The sequence below is a fragment of the Budorcas taxicolor genome, chromosome 10 (genome assembly GCF_023091745.1).
Source record: "Budorcas taxicolor isolate Tak-1 chromosome 10, Takin1.1, whole genome shotgun sequence".
In the NCBI taxonomy this organism is placed as follows: domain Eukaryota; kingdom Metazoa; phylum Chordata; class Mammalia; order Artiodactyla; family Bovidae; genus Budorcas; species Budorcas taxicolor.
The window spans coordinates 59704435-59723820 of NC_068919.1; the positions used below are offsets into that span (position 1 = coordinate 59704435).

Below are 19386 nucleotides of genomic sequence, written 5' to 3' on the forward strand. Positions count from 1 at the left end.
GGTTAAGAAACTTGCCCTGGGTTGCACAAATAGTAACAGGGGCCCCTGGGATGATCTGAACCCAGGTCCATGTCAATTTAGAAGCAGACCTTTTTCACTTTTGATCACATTCCACTTTCAGTAAATTTCTTTGAGCAGGCACTCCTAAGTAGATATTAATTCAATAATGCATAAGTTCTCAATACATATTATGCATGTATTATAAAATACACAACAACAGAAAATTTCAGTTAGAGTTAGCAGTAGACATTTAAAAAAAAAATCTTGCTAATTGCAGTGGCTGAATACTATCTTTAGATAATTATCTCAAGACCCAGGGTACATCTAGAGCATTACAGATGAAATAGACATAAACCCACATTTTAGTCTTGATAATTTTAACTGTTAGGAAGCCAAAATTCTGATCTAATTAGATTATTCTTGTTCATAAACTTATAATGTAGCTAAGGAGGCGCTTTCGTTCAGTAAAAGAATGATCTTCAATCCTTGATTTCCTTGCAGTAATCTTTTAGCTACTTGTGAGAGTATTTGTGAAAGTGTACTTGTGGAATTATTTTAGCTATTTGTGAAAGGAACTTTAGTTTAAACAGGATCACCTAATTCATAAATCCACTTAACTAAGCAAATAGAAACAGTCATATGTTGCCAAAGGCAACAGAGAAACAAGGTGCCCTATTGCCCCTTCCTCTGTTAAATCCCACTCCTCCCTCAGAATATCCCATGTGTGGAGAAGACATGGGACAGGGTGATGGGTAAGGACTGGACAGACAGGAACAAAGGAGGATCAGGTGGTAGGGCTTTAGTCTTGACTGGGCTTCTCTTGTTTGTTGTGTTCCTAGGTTTCCATACTTGTGTGTAAGAATCATAGCACTATTCACTAAGATGCAAAGTCCAGTGTGAGGTTGGTCCCCTGAAGGGGTTTAATTGGCTGGAAGGACTGATGTTGTTTAGGTGAGACAATGGAGTCTTAATGTGACTACTCCAGGTGCAGCCTCACGGGAATGTTGTATACATATGACCAGAGCTGTAAATGTACTTGTTTAAACAGAAAAGCAAGAACATTCTATCCTGGCATTCGCAGGACAGGACCAGTAGAGTGGTACAAATTACTTCATGCCATCAGGTAGTGAAATATGGTTCAATTATCCATTCATTCAGTAACTATTTGTTGATGTCATAGTGTATGCCAGGCGTGTGCTAGAGGCAAGGGCTGCAGCTGTGAAGAAGACAGACAGGATCTCTGTCTTCATGGAACATGCAGTCTAGAGGCAGTACAGATTTTAAGAAACATAATAACAGAACAGGGTTAATTACTCCTGTGATACGGGCTTCAGAGGAAACAGAGAGACATAGTCTAGTCTGAGAAGGTCAGAGAATGCACTCTTGAGAAAGACATGTTTAAACTGAGCTTACCGAAGGATGAGGGTGATGGAGAAGGAGAGGGAAGGGCATGTCATAGAAGATGGCCTTATGGTGGGGATTATTTTGCAGGAAGGCCAGTGTGAGCAGGGGCAGAAATAGGAGGCCTAGGGTGCTAGGGCAGTTGGGCGCCCTGGAGCAGGGTCTGGCTTGTTGAAGAGTCTGAGTTGTATCCCAAGAGCAGTGGGAAGCAGTGAATATGTTTTTAAACTTCTGAGAAATAGGATCAGATTTTCAGTTGTAGAAAGATCATTTTGGCCACAAGTATTAAATAGGACGGAGGGGAGAAAGCAGAGTAAGGGAAAGGAGGAGCTAACCTGAGGGGCGAGTTCTTTCCATTAGATGACAGAATGAACAGCAGCAGCTGGTGCAGGGCTGAGCTTGGTGAAACAAACTTTGGCAAAGAGGGAAGAAAGACTTCTCATGGTTAATAATTTAAAATTAAGTAATGAGTCTTTTGAAAAGCTGTTTAAATAAATAGTAGATATTCAAGTTCCATATGGTATGTGCAGTTTTCTTGGTTCCAGGGCTACAACTCTGAGCAGTGTCATTTGTGGGTTTGTGCTGTTAGCTTGGACAGTTAGCTTCCCATCCCCCCCACCCCTATCCCCCTGGCTGTTTCTCCTTCACATTTTCCTGGTTTGTCTGCTGTTGAAGCAAAGGGTCAGCTGAGGGACAGGCGGGGAGGGGCAGGGAGGCCAAGAAAGGATGCTTTCCCTCAAAGACTGGTTGTTATTTTATTTTTACAGGTCAGATCTCCAAGTTAATATTCATTCCTTGCATGGCATGGGTGTGGCTTTTCCCTTCCTGTTAGTGCTGGACTCAGCCATGATTTTATTTATTGTTCACAAAGCAAAAACACCATACAGTGATCTTTACTCACTACAGGTAATGCACACAAGAGAGGGGTGCTGTCCCAGCGAGAGGCGTCACTGATGAAGCACTCTTGTCGAGGGGATCTTTTCGATGACCCCTGCTACATCAATACGCAGGCTCTTCGAAGCACACTTGGCCCTGCTGGAAATCAAAGCTCACCTCACCCACTGGAGAGCCCGTGCCACCAGGAGAGTAAGTGGCTGCTCTTTGCTTCTATTAGTTTCCTGTGCTGCTGTAACAAATTACCATTAAACTGGGTGTCTTAGAATCAGAGCGATGTGTTCTGTCACAGTGATGGAGGCCAGAAGTCCTAAATCAAGATGGCAGCCGGGTTGGCTTGGCTCGTCCTGTGGTTCTGGAGGACAATTGGTTTGATGCCCGTCTCCTAGCTTCTGGTGGCTGCCAGCAATTCTTGGGGTTCCTTGTCTTGAGACATGCCACTCTAATCTCTGCTTCACTCTTCATTGGCCTTACCCCCATGTCTCAAGGCTCCCTTTCTTTTCTGTTACAGAACAGCGCCTTTCCCTTATAGGTGGGCCAGAAATCCAGGAAGACCTCATCTAGTGATCCTTAAATTCATTACATCTGCAAGGACCCCTTTTGCTAATTAGGTCACATTTGCAGGTAGCAGGAGTCAGGACTTGAGCATATCTTTTGGGTGCCACTATTTAGTTCACTGTCTCTCATTTTTCAAATGCTATTTCCTTAGCCTCATTTTTCAGGGAGTTAAAAGAATTCTTTGTTATCTCAATCCCTCCTTCATCACAGTTAATATAGGTTCAATTCAGTTCAGTTCAGTCACTCAGTCGTGTCTGACTGTCTGCGACCCCATGAATCGCAGCGCGCCCGGCCTCCCTGTTCATCACCATCTCCCGGAGTTCACTCAGACTCATGTCCGTCGAGTCCGTGATGCCATCCAGTCATCTCATCCTCTGTCGTCCCCTTCTCCTCCTGCCCCCAATCCCTCCCAGCATCAGAGTTTTTTCCAATGAGTCAACTCTTCTCATGAGGTGGCCAAAGTACTGGAGTTTCAGCTTCAGCATCATTCCTTCCAAAGAAATCCCAGGGTTGATCCCCTTCAGAATGGACTGGTTGGATCTCCTTGCAGTCTAAGGGACTCTCAAGAGTCTTTTCCAACACCACAGTTCAAAAGCCTCAATTCTTCGGCACTCAGCCTTCTTCACAGTCCAACTTTTACATCCATACATGACTACTGGAAAAACCATAGCCTTGACTAGACGGACCTTAGTTGGCAAAGTAATGTCTCTGCTTTTGAATGTGCTATCAAGGTTGGTCCTAACTTTTCTTCCAAGGAGTAAGCGTCTTTTAATTTCATGGCTGCAATCACCATCTGCAGTGATTCTGGAGCCCCCAAAAATAAAGTCTGACACTGTTTCCACTGTTTCCCCATCTATTTGCCATGAAGTGATGGGACCGGATGCCATGATCTTCGTTTTCTGAATGTTGAGCTTTAGGTCAACTTTTTCGCTCTTCTCTTTCACTTTCATCAAGAGGCTTTTTAGCTCCTCCTCAGTTTCTGCCATAAGGGTGGTGTCATCTGCATATCTGAGGTTATTGATATTTCTCCCGGCAATCTTGATTGCAGCTTGTGTTTCTTCCAATCCAGCGTTTATCATGATGTACTCTGCATATAAGTTAAATAAGCAGGTTGACAATATACAGCCTTGACGCACTCCTTTTCCTATTTGGAACCAGTCTGTTGTTCCATGTCCAGCTCTAACTGTTGCTTCCTGACCTGCATACAGATTTCTCAGGAGGCAGGTCAGGTGGTCTGGTATTCCCATCTCTTTCAGAATTTTCCACAGCTTATTGTGATCCACACAGTCAAAGGCTTTGGCATAGTCAATAAAGCAGAAATAGATGTTTTTCTGGAACTCTCTTGCTTTTTCCATGATCCAGCAGATGTTGCCAATTTGATCTCTGGTTCCTCTGCCTTTTCTAAAACCAGCTTGAAGATCAGGGAGTTCATGGTTCATGTATTGCTGAAGCCTGGCTTGGAGAATTTTGAGCACTACTTTACTAGCATGTGAGATGAGTGCAATTGTGTGATAGTTTGAGCATTCTTTGGCATTGCCTTTCTTTGGGATTGGAATGAAAACTGACCTTTTCCAGTACTGTGGCCACTGCTGAGTTTTCCAAATTTGCTGGCATATTGAGTGCAGCACTTTCACAGCATCATCTTTCAGAATTTGAAACAGCTCAATTGGAATTCCATCACCTCCACTAGCTTTGTTCGTAGTGATGCTTTCTAAGGCCCACTTCACTTCACATTCTAAGATGTCTGGTTCTAGATCAGTGATCACACCATCATGATTATCTGGGTCGTGAAGATCTTTTTTGTACAGTTCTTCTGTGTATTCTTGCCACCTCTTCTTAATATCTTCTGCTTCTGTTAGGTCGCTACCATTTCTGTCCTTTATTGAGCCCATCTTTGCATGAAATGTTCCCTTGGTATCTCTAATTTTCTTGAAGAGATCTCTAGTCTTTCCCAATCTGTTGTTTTCCTCTATTTCTTTGCGTTGATTGCTGAAGAAGGCTTTCTTATCTCTTCTTGCTATTCTTTGGAACTCTGCATTTAGATGCCTATATCTTTCCTTTTCTCCTTTGCTTTTCACCTCCCTTCTCTTACACAGTTATTTGTAAGGCCTCCCCAGACAGCCATTTTGCTTTTTTGCATTTCTTTTCTATGGGGATGGTCTTGATCCCTGTGTCCTGTACAATGTCACGAACCTCATTCCATAGTTCATCAGGCACTCTATCTATCAGATCTAGGCCCTTAAATCTATTTCTCACTACCACTGTATAATCATAAGGGATTTGATTTAGGTCATACCTGAATGGTCTAGCGATTTTCCCTACTTTCTTCAATTTGAGTCTGAATTTGGTAATAAGGAGTTCATGATCTGAGCCACAGTCAGCTCCTGGTCTTGTTTTTGTTGACTGTATAGAGCTTCTCCATCTTTGGCTGCATAGAATATAATCAATCTGATTTCAATGTTGACCATCTGGTAATGTCACAAGATTCCTTTGCAGCTCACCTTTGGAGGCATGTGGGCACATTCAATGACTGTGCAGCATTATCAGGATCTCATAGACCGAGGATGGCGAAGAAGTGGGAAATATGTGTACAAACCTGTCATGAATCAAACATGTTGTCCTCAGTATACCATAAGGTGCCGACCTTTACAGTTTCAGCCATCAAAATCTCACAAGAAGGTTTTGAAAAAAATGTTGAAATTTCTGGTAAAGGGGAAATTTCAAAAGGAAATTGTGAGGATGAGCCCATGGAGCCCACCGTGGAGGATGCCGTTTCCAGTGACTTTGGGTTAATAATATAGGTTAGAACTTTGTAAAGATGTTATGGATTTCAATGTTTGAGAACTTTGATTTTGAATCATCTTTTCAAACACTTTGAATCAACTCCCAATTTTTGCTTTCTGCTGTGTGCTTTTCCTGAGGGAAGGATTGTCAAAGCCAAGAGATCATGTTTGTTTGCATGAGAAACAATGGCCTCTATTTCAGTTCTGTTTAGTGATGATGTTAATTTTATTCATTGCAAAAACCTTTAGTAAGTCATCTGTATAGCGCTAAAATAAGATGACATCTTTCTTCAACTGTGTACTATGAGTTAAATACAGTAAGACAAACATCATTTTCCTGCCAGATTGCTTCCAGGGATAAGTCTATAAAGAGGGGCATAAATAAATAAAAGCAAAACAAGTCAAAAGCCCATAATCAGCTGAAAAATTTAAAAAAAATGCTTTTCATAAAACTGAAGCTTATTGGACTCAGAGATTAACTTGGTGTCAAATTTGGCTCACTCCAAAGATGAAGAACCAATCACTGAGAAAGTTCTTTCACTAGCCCAGGAAGTAGCTCTAGACTGCCAAGGGTAACTTTTCACATAATGTGGCTGCAATAACAGAATGGAATTTGAAAGGAAATTTTGCTGAGGCTGGGCTTCACTAGACCACCTTAACTCTCTAGAATGAGACAAAGGTTTTCATTACCATCCAGGTGGCAAGTGAGCTATCTTCTTGCAAGTTCTCCAAGATCACTCTTGGCAGTGAAAGAACCCATTTGGGTTCTCTGGAAGCAGACTCTGAGATGGAGCTGGACATGCAGGATCTTTATTGTGATCAGTACAGGAATGGAGGGTAAGAAAGCAGGCTTGGGCAGAGGGAGAGGTGGCGCACCCAGGCAGGCCTGACAAAACCTCAGCCAACTGTAGAGAGGACGGAGGCCCATGAGTGTTGTTTCATGCTGGGCCCAAGGGCAGGGCCTTTTAGCCCCACTACCTCAGTCTTTAGCTGTGGGGCCATGAGGGAGTGCAGGCCATTGGGAAAACAGCTCTCTGCAGCTGAGGGAGACCCTGAAGGGATCTGGGGTACTTGGGGTACTTGGTCCTTCCTTGAAGGGGGAGCTGGGTAGTGCATTTCCATGTCCACCACAGAGGGCATCTTGTGCCATGAGTCATGGGATATGCAATGAGTTCAGCTTTCTGCAGTGAGTTTAACTGTTTAATGTTGAGTAGCCTGTGTGGATAACGTAACACATATTAGAGGGACAGTGTTCTTATTTTTGTCCACAACGCATGGCATGTGGAACTTCCCCGACCAGGGATCAAACCCATGCCCCCTGCATTGGAAGGGCAGAGGCTTAACCCACTGCACCACCAGGGAAGTCTTATTAGAGGGACAGTGTTTTGAAAAAAGTTTCTGGACCTAAGGTTTTGAAAGTAACTTTATACAAGCATACACTCAGTGTTTTATCAGAAAATACATTTAGTGAGTGGTCCAAATTAGGTGATCTGGGATATTCCGTCATTTACAGCTCAAGCAAAGAAACTTGGCCTTTTTCATAGGCAGTTCAATAATTTGAAAGGCAAAATTAATCCATAACAACATTCCTATCATTAGTTGAAAGTAAATAAGGTTTGTTCCGTCCAAAATTGTAATGTCAGAATGTGTTTTCATTGATTCCAGTCCCTTTCTCTTTTTCATCCTTTTTCCCTCTCCCTACCTTTGTGGCAACATGTTTAATAATTTAGGTCTCTGGTCCTCTCTCACTCTTTATTTCCGTTGAGAATTTAATATACCATAGCCCTCCTGGCCGTCTTGCTACCTTCTTGAGGTTAATTTCAGCATATCATCACTCCCTCCAAAAAAAAAATTTAACTCCAAATGTGTAAATAATGTTGATTTAAGAAAATCTAGTAAGACGGAGTGGGCCTTTCTTGGTAGCTCAGTTGATAAAGAATCTGCCTACAGTACAGGAAACCTGAGTTCAGTCCCTGGATTGGGAAGAGCCCCTGGAGAAATAAATGGCAATCCACTCCAGTATTATTGCCTGGAAAATCCCATGGACAGAGGAGCCTGGCAGGCTACAGGTCATGGGGTCACAAGAGCTGGACATATATTAGCGACTAAACCACCACCACAGTACGATGGAGTAGGATAACTTTATACATAATTTTGTGCAGAATGTCTTAAATACACCTTTTAACATTTCCTCTATAATGTTTCCCACTGTTTCTTTCCTTCCTTCCTCAAGAATTCTCTTTAGCTTCTTTAGGCATACTTAGCCTTCCTTGCCCAGATTAGTTACTAATTAGTTCAGTAAAACAAACCAAAAACAAATCCAGAGACAAGAACCTATTATATCTTAAAAATGCCTTCAGGGCTCCTCAGTGCATCCTGTCATACTGCTATTGGAAAAGCTCTGACATAATCTTTATTCTGATCAAACAAGGCAGAAGGAAATCATTCGTACTGAGACTGTTTATTTTTTATTATTTTCAGTCTTGGCTGCCATAAGAAAAAACCACCCTTAAATCCTATAGTATAAAAAGGACTGAAGTTTATTTATTTTACCCACTGGCCCCAAAGATAGATAGTGGACTTGTAGAACAGCTTTGCCAATCTGGACACTGGCTTCCATCTCTGGTCTAAGAACTTCGCTTTGGTCTAAGTTCCTCCATCTTTAGTCTAAGAGCTCAGACTCTCACCATCACATCTGTATTCAACCAGTGGGAAGTAAAGAAGGGCGTGACCCAGAAGTGGCAGACATCATTTGTTCTTAACCTGCCATTGGCAGAACTTAGACATGGGCCCATACCTAGCTTCATGTTACTCTAGCTGGGTGGCCATGTGCTCAGCTAAAAAATAAGGAATTCCATAATGTAATGAAAGGGAGAATAAATATTGATACACAATTAACTGTCCCTGCCACAGCACACCTTTCTGCCACTCTCTTATTTTCACACAGAACATTTGACCTTGCAAATACAGCAAATAATTACAATATCCTGCCTAAAGTCTGTGACATGTGGGTGATGGTGAAGTCCTCTCAGTCAAGACTGGATGGGGATCCTATTTGTCAAGTTGTCTGCCCCCTTCCACATCCAAAATTAAGGAATAAGAGAAATAAGAATAGCCACAGTAAAAATCCACATTCCCAGAAGGGAAGCAAATAAAACACACAGCAGTCACTGGTCCATTAAAAAGAAAAGGTCGCTTCGGTCATGTCCAGCTCTTTGTGACCCTCTGGACCTGTAGCCCACCAGGTTGCTCTGTCCATGGGATTCTCCAGGCAAGAATACTAGAGTAGGTTGCCAAGCCCTTTTCCAGGGGATCTTCCCAGCCCAGGGATCGAGCCCGGGTCTCCTGCATTGCAGACAGAGTCCTGGGAGCTCAGGCGGTAAATGGCTGCTCCGTAGTGATTACCAAATCCTGCCAGGCAGTGACTGTGAAGACTCCCTGAGCTAGAAGTGGAGAGAGAAGTAGGTTTGCGTGGACTGGCCCAGCATTACAGAAGGAATCTCCATGTCCACTGTCATCTGGGCTGTTGCTGCTAGCATCCTTCACATGTCCATCTGAAGTAGATGTGGGATAAGGATATGGGATAAAGTGCCTTTCTTGGGGTTTCACCACTTGTGCTGCTTATTTCCTGTTGATGTGGACTTGAGAGATTGGAGTTTGCTTTAGAGGGCAAAAAGCCATATGCTAAAAGGGACTATGATTTCTTTTGCAATGTAACTTCCTTAAAAACTTAGTACGATTTCACTCTGTTGATTTAGAGTCAATTCCACATGAAATTTCTTAAAATACTCCTTCACTGTCCTTTTATTGCCTGAAGCATGCCTTCTCTCTTTCCTGTTACTTGTAATTTCTGTGTTCTTTTTTCTTGATCAGTTTTGAGATTTATTAATTGCTCTTTCCAAAGGAATCAGGTTGTATTTAATTTTTTGCTTTCTGTTTCATTGACTTCCATTTTTAGCTTTATTATATCTTCCTTCTATTCTTTAAAAATTTTCTCCTCTTTATCTAGCTTGTACTATGTTTTTTTCTACTGCCTTTGTAGTTGTATTTCCAAATTAATTATTTATTTCACCTAAACTTTCTATTTTCTATGAGACATAGGGATCTAGCTTACTTTTATGTAGGTGATCTAATTTTCCAAACTACGTTAACTAAACAATCTTCCCTTTTTCTAATGCCACTCTCCATTTTACTAGATTCCTCCTATATATGGGAATCTCTTTCTGGGCCTTTCTTCTGCTTTTTATATTGCCCACTTACTGTTTACTGTTTTATTGATTACTATGTGTGAATTACTGTGGCTTTGTAATGTATCTTTATAGACATGTAGTTTTTCCTTTGTCTTACATACTGTAAGATAACTAACCTTTTTTACCATTTCCCCCATCCTTCACTCTCTGCTTCTGGCAGTCATCAATCTGTTTTCTGTTTCTGTGAGTTCTGTTTTTTGGGATTTCACATATAAGTCAGATTACATAGTGTCTGTCTTTCTCTGTGTTATTCCATTTAGCATAATGCCTTCGAGGTCTACCCTTGTTGCAGTTGGCAAGACTTCCTTCTTTTTTATGGCTGAATAATGCCCCACTGTGTATTTACTTCATCTGTTCATCTGCCAGTGGAATACTTAGGGTTATTTCCATGTCTTGGATATTGTAAATAATGCTGCAGTGCACATGGGGATATAGATATCTCTTTGAGATAATGATTTCATTTCCTTCAGATATATACCAAAAAGTAGAATTGCTAGATCATATGACAGTTTTTTTAAAAAAATTGTTTTTGAAGAACCTCCATACTATTTTCCACATGGCTGCATCAGTTTATATTCATTTGCACCAGCAGTGCACAAATGTTCTCTTTTCTCATCAACACTTATCTCTTGTCTTTTTGATGATAGCCATTCTAACCAGTGTGAGGTGATATTTCATTGTGGTTTAATTTGCATATTCTTAACGATTAGCGGTGTTGAGCACCTTTACATGTATCTGTTGGCCATTTGTGTGTTTTCTTTGGAAAGATGTCTATTCAGTTTCTCTACCCATTTTTAAATCAGATTGTTTATTTTTTGATGTTGAGTTGCATGTGTTCATATATTTTGGATATTAATTCATCAGATAGATCATTTGCAAATATTTTTTCCATTTTGTAGGTTGCCTTTTCTTTGATGGTTTCCTTTACTGTGCAGACTTTTGGTCTGAAGTAGTTCCACTTGTTTGTTTTTGCTTTTGGTGCCCTTGTTTTTGGTGTCAAATCCAAACACCATTGCCAAGATTGATGTCAAGGAGCTTACCCCTTGTTTTCTTCTCAGAGTTTTATGGTCTCAGGTTTTATGTTCACGTATTTAATCCATTTTTTTCTCTTTCTTTTTTACTTTTTAAATTACGAAAGTATGATGACACATTTACAGGAGATTTGGAAAATATAGAACAAAGTTCCATATGGTTCCACTATATATTACAATTTTTAAACTACATAAATTAAGATTTTTAATTGGAGTTTCAATATCAAACTCTCAAAAATTAACAGAATGAATATACAGAAAAGTAGAAGGATATGGTAGGCCTGAAAAGCACCGTGAACCAATTCAACATAATTAAGATTTATATAATTTTCACACAACAGTAGGATACAAATTCTATTCAAGTTATCATAGAGTATGAACTAGGAGACACTGGAACATATCCAGGGACATAAAACTAGGTGCAAAATTCTTTAATCCATTTTGAGTTGATTATTGTGAGTGGTACAAGGTAGGCATCCAGTTTGATTCTCTTGCATGTGGTTGTCCAGTTTTCCCGCGCCGTTTATTAAAGAAACTATCCTGTCCCTGTTGTGTGTTTTTGGCTCTTTCGTTGGAAATTAATTGACCCTGTATGTATAGATTTATTTATTGTCTCTCTGTTTTGTCCCGTTGATCTATGTGTCTGCTTTTATGCCAATACCATACTATTTTGACTACTGTGTTGTTAGTGTTGCTCAGTTGTGTTTGACTCTCTGTGACCCAGTGGACTGTCAGGCTCTTCTGACATGGGATTCTCCAGGCATGAATACTGGAGTGGGTTGCCATTCCCTTCTCCAGGGGACCTTCCAGCTTTGTAATATAGTTTGAAATCAGAACACATGATGCCTTCAGCTTTATCCATCTTTCACAAGATTGCTTTGGTTATTTGAGATCTTTTGTGGTTCCGTACAAATTTGGGGAATTGTGTGAAAAAAATCCCATTGGTTTTTGTTTATTTTTTTAAACGGTTTTTAGCTGATGTTCATGAAGAGCAGTGCCTAGAACTATGCCAATAAAGGAGGGAAATCCTGTCTAAGAAGGTGCGTTTCTGTACCAGAGCTGTGTCATAACCATCCTTTGGGCCCTCTGCCGGAAAAGTAGAATCAAGTCTCAAATAATGCCTTTTAAATTATATCCTCTAGCATTCTAGATGTAGGACAGTACTGTATCATACCTCTGTGAATGTAAAATATCTTGTACCTGCTCTATGATATGTAGTAGTGACCGTGCTTTATCAGATCTCTTTTTAATGACGTTATTCTAGAATGTTTCTTTCCAGATGATGATTGAGAAATGTAATTAAAAAAAAAAAATGGTGCCAGGTACCACAACAGTAACAGAACTTTGCTGTTTTCTGAGGTTTTGTTTTTTTACTTTTTTTTTTTTTAATGGAGTGTGCTGGATGTCTCTATAATTTTGTTCACATGACTGCAGAACTTGGAAAAGCTGTTGCTGCTATTGATGCATAACATACTGCTATTGGTCTTTTTATATAAATAAATAAATATATATATATACACATATATATATAATTTGAATTTTTGGAAACTTTAGCTGTGCTGTCAACTTTGGAAAAAGTATCCCAGTTGTACCGTGTTGGGTTGGCATTGTACAGAAATTAACAGCCATATTGGTCTAGAAACGTTAAACATAATTTTTTCCATTTGTACAGGGGTAACACACTGTATTAAATATGTAAGGTCTTATCTACATGGGTTTGATTACAGAAACTAATGAAGTATTCTCTAAATAAAAAAAAAATGAAATTTTGATAAAGGATTCTGTTGAATTCGTAGATTGCTTTGGGTAGTATGCACATTTAAAAAATATTCTTCTAATTATAGAGCCCAGAATTTCTTTCCATTTGTTGGTGTCTTCAGTTTTTTTTCAATCAATGTCATAGTTTTCAGTGTACAGATCTTTCACTTCCTTGGTTAAATTTATTCTTAAGTATCTTTTTCTTTACGATGTTATTGTAAATGGGATTGTTTTCCTAATTTCTCTATATAATAGCTTATTATATAGCTATTAGTATATATAATATAGCTATTATATAGTTCAGGTCAGTTGCTCAGTCCTGTCCGACTCTTTGTCACCCCATGAACCGCAGCATGCCAGGCCTCCCTGTCCATCACCAACTCCCGAAATTTACCCAAACTCATGTCCATTGAGTTGGTGATGCCATCCAACCATCTCATCCTCTGTCATCCTCTTTTCCTCCTGCCTTCAATCTTTCCCAGCATCAGGGTCCTTTCAAATGAGTCAGCTCTTTGTATCAGGTGGTCAGAGTATTGGAGTTTCAACTTCAACATCAGTCCTTCCAATGAATACACAGTACCGGTCTTTAGGATGGACTGGTTGGATCTCCTTGCGGTCCAAGGGACTCTCAAGGGTCTTCTCCCAAACCACAATTCAAAAGCATCAATTCTTCTGCAGTCAGCTTTCTTTATAGTCCAACTCTCACATCTATACATGACTACTGGAAAAACCATAGCCTTGACTAGACGGACCTTTGTTGACAAAGTAAAGTCTCTGCTTTTTAACATGCTGTCTAGGTTGGTCATAACTTTCCTTCCAAGGAGTAAGTGTCTTTTTAGTTTCATGGCTGCAATCACCATCTGCAGTGATTTTGGAGCTCCCCAAAATAAAGTCAGCCACTGTTTCCCCATCTATTTGCCATGAAGTGATGGGACCGGATGCCATGATCTTAGTTTTCTGAATGTTGAGCTTGAAGCCAACTTTTTCACTCTCCACTTTCACTTTCATCAGGAGGCTCCTTAGTTCTTCACTTCCTGCCATAAGGGTGGTGTCATCTGCATATCTGAAGTTATTGATATTTCTCCTGGCAATCTTGAGTCCAGCCTGTGCTCTTCCAGTCCAGTGTTTCTCATGATGTACTATGCATATCAGTTAAATAAGCACAGTAACAATATACAGCCTTGACGTACTCCTTTTCCTATTTGGAACCAGTCTGTTGTTCCATGTCCAGTTCTAACTGTTGCTTCCTGACCTGCATACAGGTTTCTCAAGAGGCAGGTCAGGTGGTCTGGTATTGCCATCTTTTTCAGAATTTTCCACAGTTTATTGTGATCCACACAGTCAAAGGCTTTGGCATAGTCAATAAAGCAGAAATAGATGTTTTTCTGGAACTCTCTTGCTTTTTCCATGATCCAGCGGATATTGGCAATTTGATCTCTGGTTCCTTTTAGTGTATAGAAATGAAACGAATTTTTGTGTATTAATTTGTATTCTGTAATTTTACTGAATTTATTCTAGTAGTTTTATTTCTGGTGGAGTTTTTATTGTTTTCTGTATATAATGTCACCTGCAAATAAGACAGTTTTACGTCTTCCTTTCTGATTTGGATGCATTTTTTTTGTTGCCTGATTGCTCTGGTTAGGATGTCCAATAATATGTTGAATAAAAGTAGTGAGAATGGGCATCCTTGTTCCTGATCTTACAGGAAAAGCTTTGAGCTTTTTACCATTAAGTATGATGTTAGCTATGGACTTATATGGCCTTTACTATGTTGATGTACGTTGCCTCTATACTGACTTTGTTGAGAGTTTTTTTTATCAGAATGGATATTGAATTTTGTCAAATGCCTTATCTGCCTCTATTGAGGTGATCATATGGTTTTTATCTTTCATTAATGTGGTGTGTCACATTGATTTGTGGATGTTGAACTCTCTTTATACCTGAAATAAATCCCACTTGATTTTTTAAATTTATTGTTGATTTTTGTGTGTTAGTATTTCTTTAGGATTCTTACATCTATATTCATCAGTGATATTGGCCTGTAATTTTCTATTCTTGTGGTGTCCTTGTTTGGTTTTAGTATTAAGAGTAATGCTGGCCTTGTAAAATGAGTTTGGAAATGTCCCTTCCTATTTTTTGGATGGGATTGAGGAGAATTGACATTAATTACTCTTTAAATGTTTGGTAGAATTCGCTAGTGAAGCCATCTGGTTGTGGACTCTTTTTGTTGGATGGTTTTGATTAGCTGTTCAATTTTCTTGCTAGTAATTCCTCTGTTCAAATTTTTTATTTCTTCATGATTCAGGCTTGATGGGTTGTATGTTTTCAGGAATCTATCCATTTTTTCTAAGTTATCCAATTTGTTGGCATATAATTGTTTAGAGTAGTCTCTTATGGTCCTTTATATTTGCGTGGTATCACTTTTATCCTTTTTCTTTTATAACTTTTAGAAAAGTTATATTTTTAACAAACGTTTGGATGATTGAAATTGTAATAATTTGGGAAACTATGTTAGGAAAATAATGTCCGTATCCTCAGGCTGACCCATGATCTATTGTCTCTTTTTGAGATGATATAATGTCTGTTTTTCTTTTGTTTTGTCCTTGTCCGAGAGCACTCCACAATCTCAGAATAAACCAACGCCATCATGCACTAAGATGTGTGTGCCTAAACACACTGTGTATGCATCTCCCTCACACTCACATAACACTGTATCACTTGCTTATACAAACACACACCCAGCTACTCATCAGAAGTTGTCTATTATGCCTGAAAGCAGGCAATGCTAAGGCCAACTACAAATATTATTCATCAAATCTGGACACATTACTTCAGTCTTTTTTTCTGCTAACAATAGATAGAGCCTGATTGTTTGTAGAGAAGAATATCTTTAGCCATTAGATACAGACTAAAGACATTTTCAAAAAGATGTATTCGTGAATACTGTGTTGAAAATGTGATCTACAGAGAGATGTTCTTCAGTAGGGAAAAACCTATAATGTATTAACAGGAGACTGGATTATGTCCACAGGGCACTTGTCTTATGTAACTTGTAAAACTTAAAGTCAAGAAGATTTCTCGTTTGTGAGACCCTTGCGTAAGGGTATATAAATATTCCTTTGCATTTATAAAGAGAAATCTGGCTTCTATGCGAAAGATCCTTTGCACTTAAAGACAAAATCTGATTTCTGTGGTTATTTTCCTAGTAAATTTACTATATTAAACATACAACTTTTGGGAATCCCCTGGAAGTCCAGTGGTTAGGACTCTGCCCTTCCACTGCAGGGGGCCTGGGTTTGATTAAGGTCAGGGAACTAAGATCTTACATGCTGTGCAGCGTGGCCAACAAAATAAACAGACAATTTTTATCTGGATTCAGACCTAAGAATTTTGTGTTATTGCTTCTGGAGATGTATGTCATCCTGATGGCCTTGCTATCTACTTAGAGACCTTTGTAGAGTGGTTGGACCAGTTTTGAAAATGAAAAGATTTTCTCACCTAAACCAAGGGTCTTAGAGTGTGGTGATTAAGAACCTGGGCTCTGATGATAGATCTCATTTCAAATCCCAGAACTACAGTATATTAGCATTGTGACTTTGAGTAAGTCATTTAATCTTTTTAAAGATCCATTTCCTTCCTGTCTGATTTTGAGGATAATATATGTAAAGCATTGAGCAGTATCTATCATACTTAATAAATGGGAACTACATAATAGTTGTTATTACTGTGAATACCAGTAATACTGTAAACGGGCTACCTGAATGTACCTTCTTAATTCCCCTGGCTCTCAACTTTGGATAGCATTTATTCTGTAGAGCCATGGGGCCTTGCCTCAGACCATACCTCCCTGATGTTTTACCTTCTTCTACTTGATCAATTCTGCTTTGTCCAGGCAGGTGAATTACAAAAACAGCAGAGTGGTCATTTAATAGGAATGCTGTGAGCTTTAGCATAGCTTTAAAGTTTATGGAGAGAAGCATCTCAAAAAGACATTGGTAATTTGGATTAAAGGAAGAAGCTAGATGCTAAAAGTGAGCATAGCCCAAGTTACTGTAGGCATTTTCAAAGCATCGGGGAATGTTTTAGAAGTTATCTATAATCCAGGTACAGCATAAACCTCTTTCTCCTTAACCTACAGCCCTTGGGACATAAAGAGCCTCTCTCTGCACTTATGAAAGCAGTTCTCATGAGTCAGTCCCATTTCTCATTTGAAAGGAAAACTCATGCACCTGGGCAAGCCTCTCCCTGTAACAGAAGCCAAAGGCAATGTTTGGATCTACCATTAAATTAGAGCCCATTGGAAGTTCTGGAAACAAAAACCCCAATTGTTCTAGAAATAGCACTATTTAAAAAGTACCTGGCACACAGTAGGGCCTCAAGTTATATTTTCTGAATGAATGAATGAAAGGATGGATGAGGAGGTAACTTGGTGGTATCTCTGTTTTTTGACTTCAGCGGCACCAGAAACTGTTCAGCCAGGTGCCACGGCGCAGCCTGCCAGCTCACATTCTTTGCCACACATTAAGCAGCAGCTGCGGAATGAAGACTGCTACCATGGCAAGCTGAGCAGGAAAGCGGCAGAGAGCCTTTTGGTGAAGGATGGGGACTTTTTAGTTCGAGAGAGTGCAACATCTCCTGGCCAGTATGTGCTGAGTGGGCTACAGGGAGGCCAGGCAAAACATCTTCTCCTGGTGGATCCTGAAGGCAAGGTATCATTGACCCGCACTACAGTTTCACAGTCTTGTGACTCAGGTTGCCCTGAATGATAGGTCTACAACCTGATACTGAAGAGTGTTTAAGGTTAAGGGTTTACTTTGTCTTGAATGCTCCAGCTGGAGCAGGAAGTGGTAAATAGAGGCTAGTGGAGGAGCTTGAGTGGGAGTCACCCTAGCAGATCACTTAAAGGGCAGCCTCTCTCTGCCCTTCTTAATGCAATTCAGTGAATTAAACGGATACCTACTGCATAGAAGTTCAGGGATTCGCAGTTAACTTGCTGAGTATCACACAGAGACTTTACTTTCAGGGTGCTTGCAATTTCATAAAACAGATGCTTAATTAAGAATGAATAGCATAAGAGTAGTTCAGCCAAAGCATTATGGTATTTCTCAGGATAGAGGGGTGCTTTGGTTGAGGCTGACTGAGAAGGCTTTTTTGCAGCATCTGACATGTACGATGAACCTTGAAAGAGGCCAGACATTTTAAAGGTGGACATTTGGAGCATAGGGAAGGATCACAGGAGCAAACAGCGCGGTAGAATAATATTAAACCAAAAGAAGTATGGCTAGAGCAGAGGGTGCCTGTAGACAGAAATGAGCCAGGACAAGAAAAATGAACAAAATAGTAAGTCCTTCTCTATAAACAATTACTTTAAACATAAATGGATTAAATTTCCCAAACAAAAGATGCAGAATAGCTGGATGGATAGCTGAATAGATAAGATCCAACTATATGTATGCTATTTATAGGAGACTCAATTTAGATTTAAGGACACATATAGGCTGAAAGTGAAAGGATAAATAAAGATATGCCATGCTAACCCAAAGACAGCAGAGGTGGTCATACTTTTATGACACAAATATTTATACAAATAGGGACTGTATCAGAAAGTAACATGGCAAAGAAGTTGGTTGCAAATTTGGATTAGGTGACAAGTGTTTACCATTTTCCTAACTGGGAATGACAGTTTCTTTAAAAAGATAATTGGGAATGAGAAAATAGTTTACTAAAGGATACAGAATTGAAAAGTACCTTTACTTTTCTTTGTTCAGCCAGTTATCTCATTCAAGGATATGTCTGCTTTTACCCTGTGGTTGTTTATCCCTTTCAGAAGAACTGTTATGATTTTGCCTAATACATTTGTATTTCCTTTTCAAGGTGCGGACCAAGGATCATGTATTTGATAATGTTGGCCACCTTATCCGATATCACATGGATAATAGTTTGCCAATCATCTCTTCTGGAAGTGAAGTAAGCCTTAAACAACCAGTGAGAAAAGATAATAATCCAGGACTTTTGCATTCCAACAAATGACCATTTGGGAGTACCATCACACTGATGCTTCAGGAAAGTTCACTTTGTATTAGGACACAAAGATAACTCCAGTTTGGTTTCTAGGTACATTAGAGCACAAACTGTAAAGTGTATCTTTCTGAGACCATCATGGACTAGGTCCTTTATAAAACAAAGAACTAACAAAAATTGATCTTCAGAGAGTGAAAATCAGAGAAGGGGAAGAGGATGTGTCCATTTGAAAAGAAATTATACATATGCACGGATGTCACTTTGTAAGGCCATATTGTGTTGATAACAAGCTAAAAGCACAATTAAATTTTACATGCTAAAGACAACTTGAATGAACTGCTGGGGCAGTGGTATGTGCCTTTCAACTTGATAATTTGGGGACATTTTCATATTGGGGAAATAAGTTCCAAATGTCTTCATATTCTATAACTATAGAACCATTTGCCAAAAGAGTTTTTCCTTGTTATAAAAATCAGAAGCAATTTGCTTAATAGTTACTGACTTTATTTTCTATTTAGCAGCATTTTCACTGCAATGTTAAAATAAATTTGACATTGAATTTGGACTGTGTCTATGCCAGTGGAATCAAATGAAAGGCCACTGAAAGCACTGGTCTGTTTCATTGGCCTGTCCCATTTGCTAGTTAAAAGGTTGGAGCCCAGATTCTTTGGCCTAGTATTTCTCAATCTT

The 19386-nt window shown here is 39.5% G+C and overlaps 1 protein-coding gene across 1 annotated transcript in view; it reads left to right on the plus strand.

The window, feature by feature from the left end:
• The window catches only part of SHC4 (SHC adaptor protein 4), a 129180-nt gene extending 110475 nt beyond the window's left edge, over window positions 1-18705 (plus strand). Inside the window, exons 10-12 of the mRNA XM_052646541.1 lie at window positions 2308-2487; window positions 17131-17384; window positions 18550-18705. Coding sequence (XP_052502501.1) covers window positions 2308-2487; window positions 17131-17384; window positions 18550-18705 — 590 coding nt within the window. The remainder of the gene's footprint in view (window positions 1-2307; window positions 2488-17130; window positions 17385-18549) is intronic.
• Window positions 18706-19386: the final 681 nt, after the last annotated feature.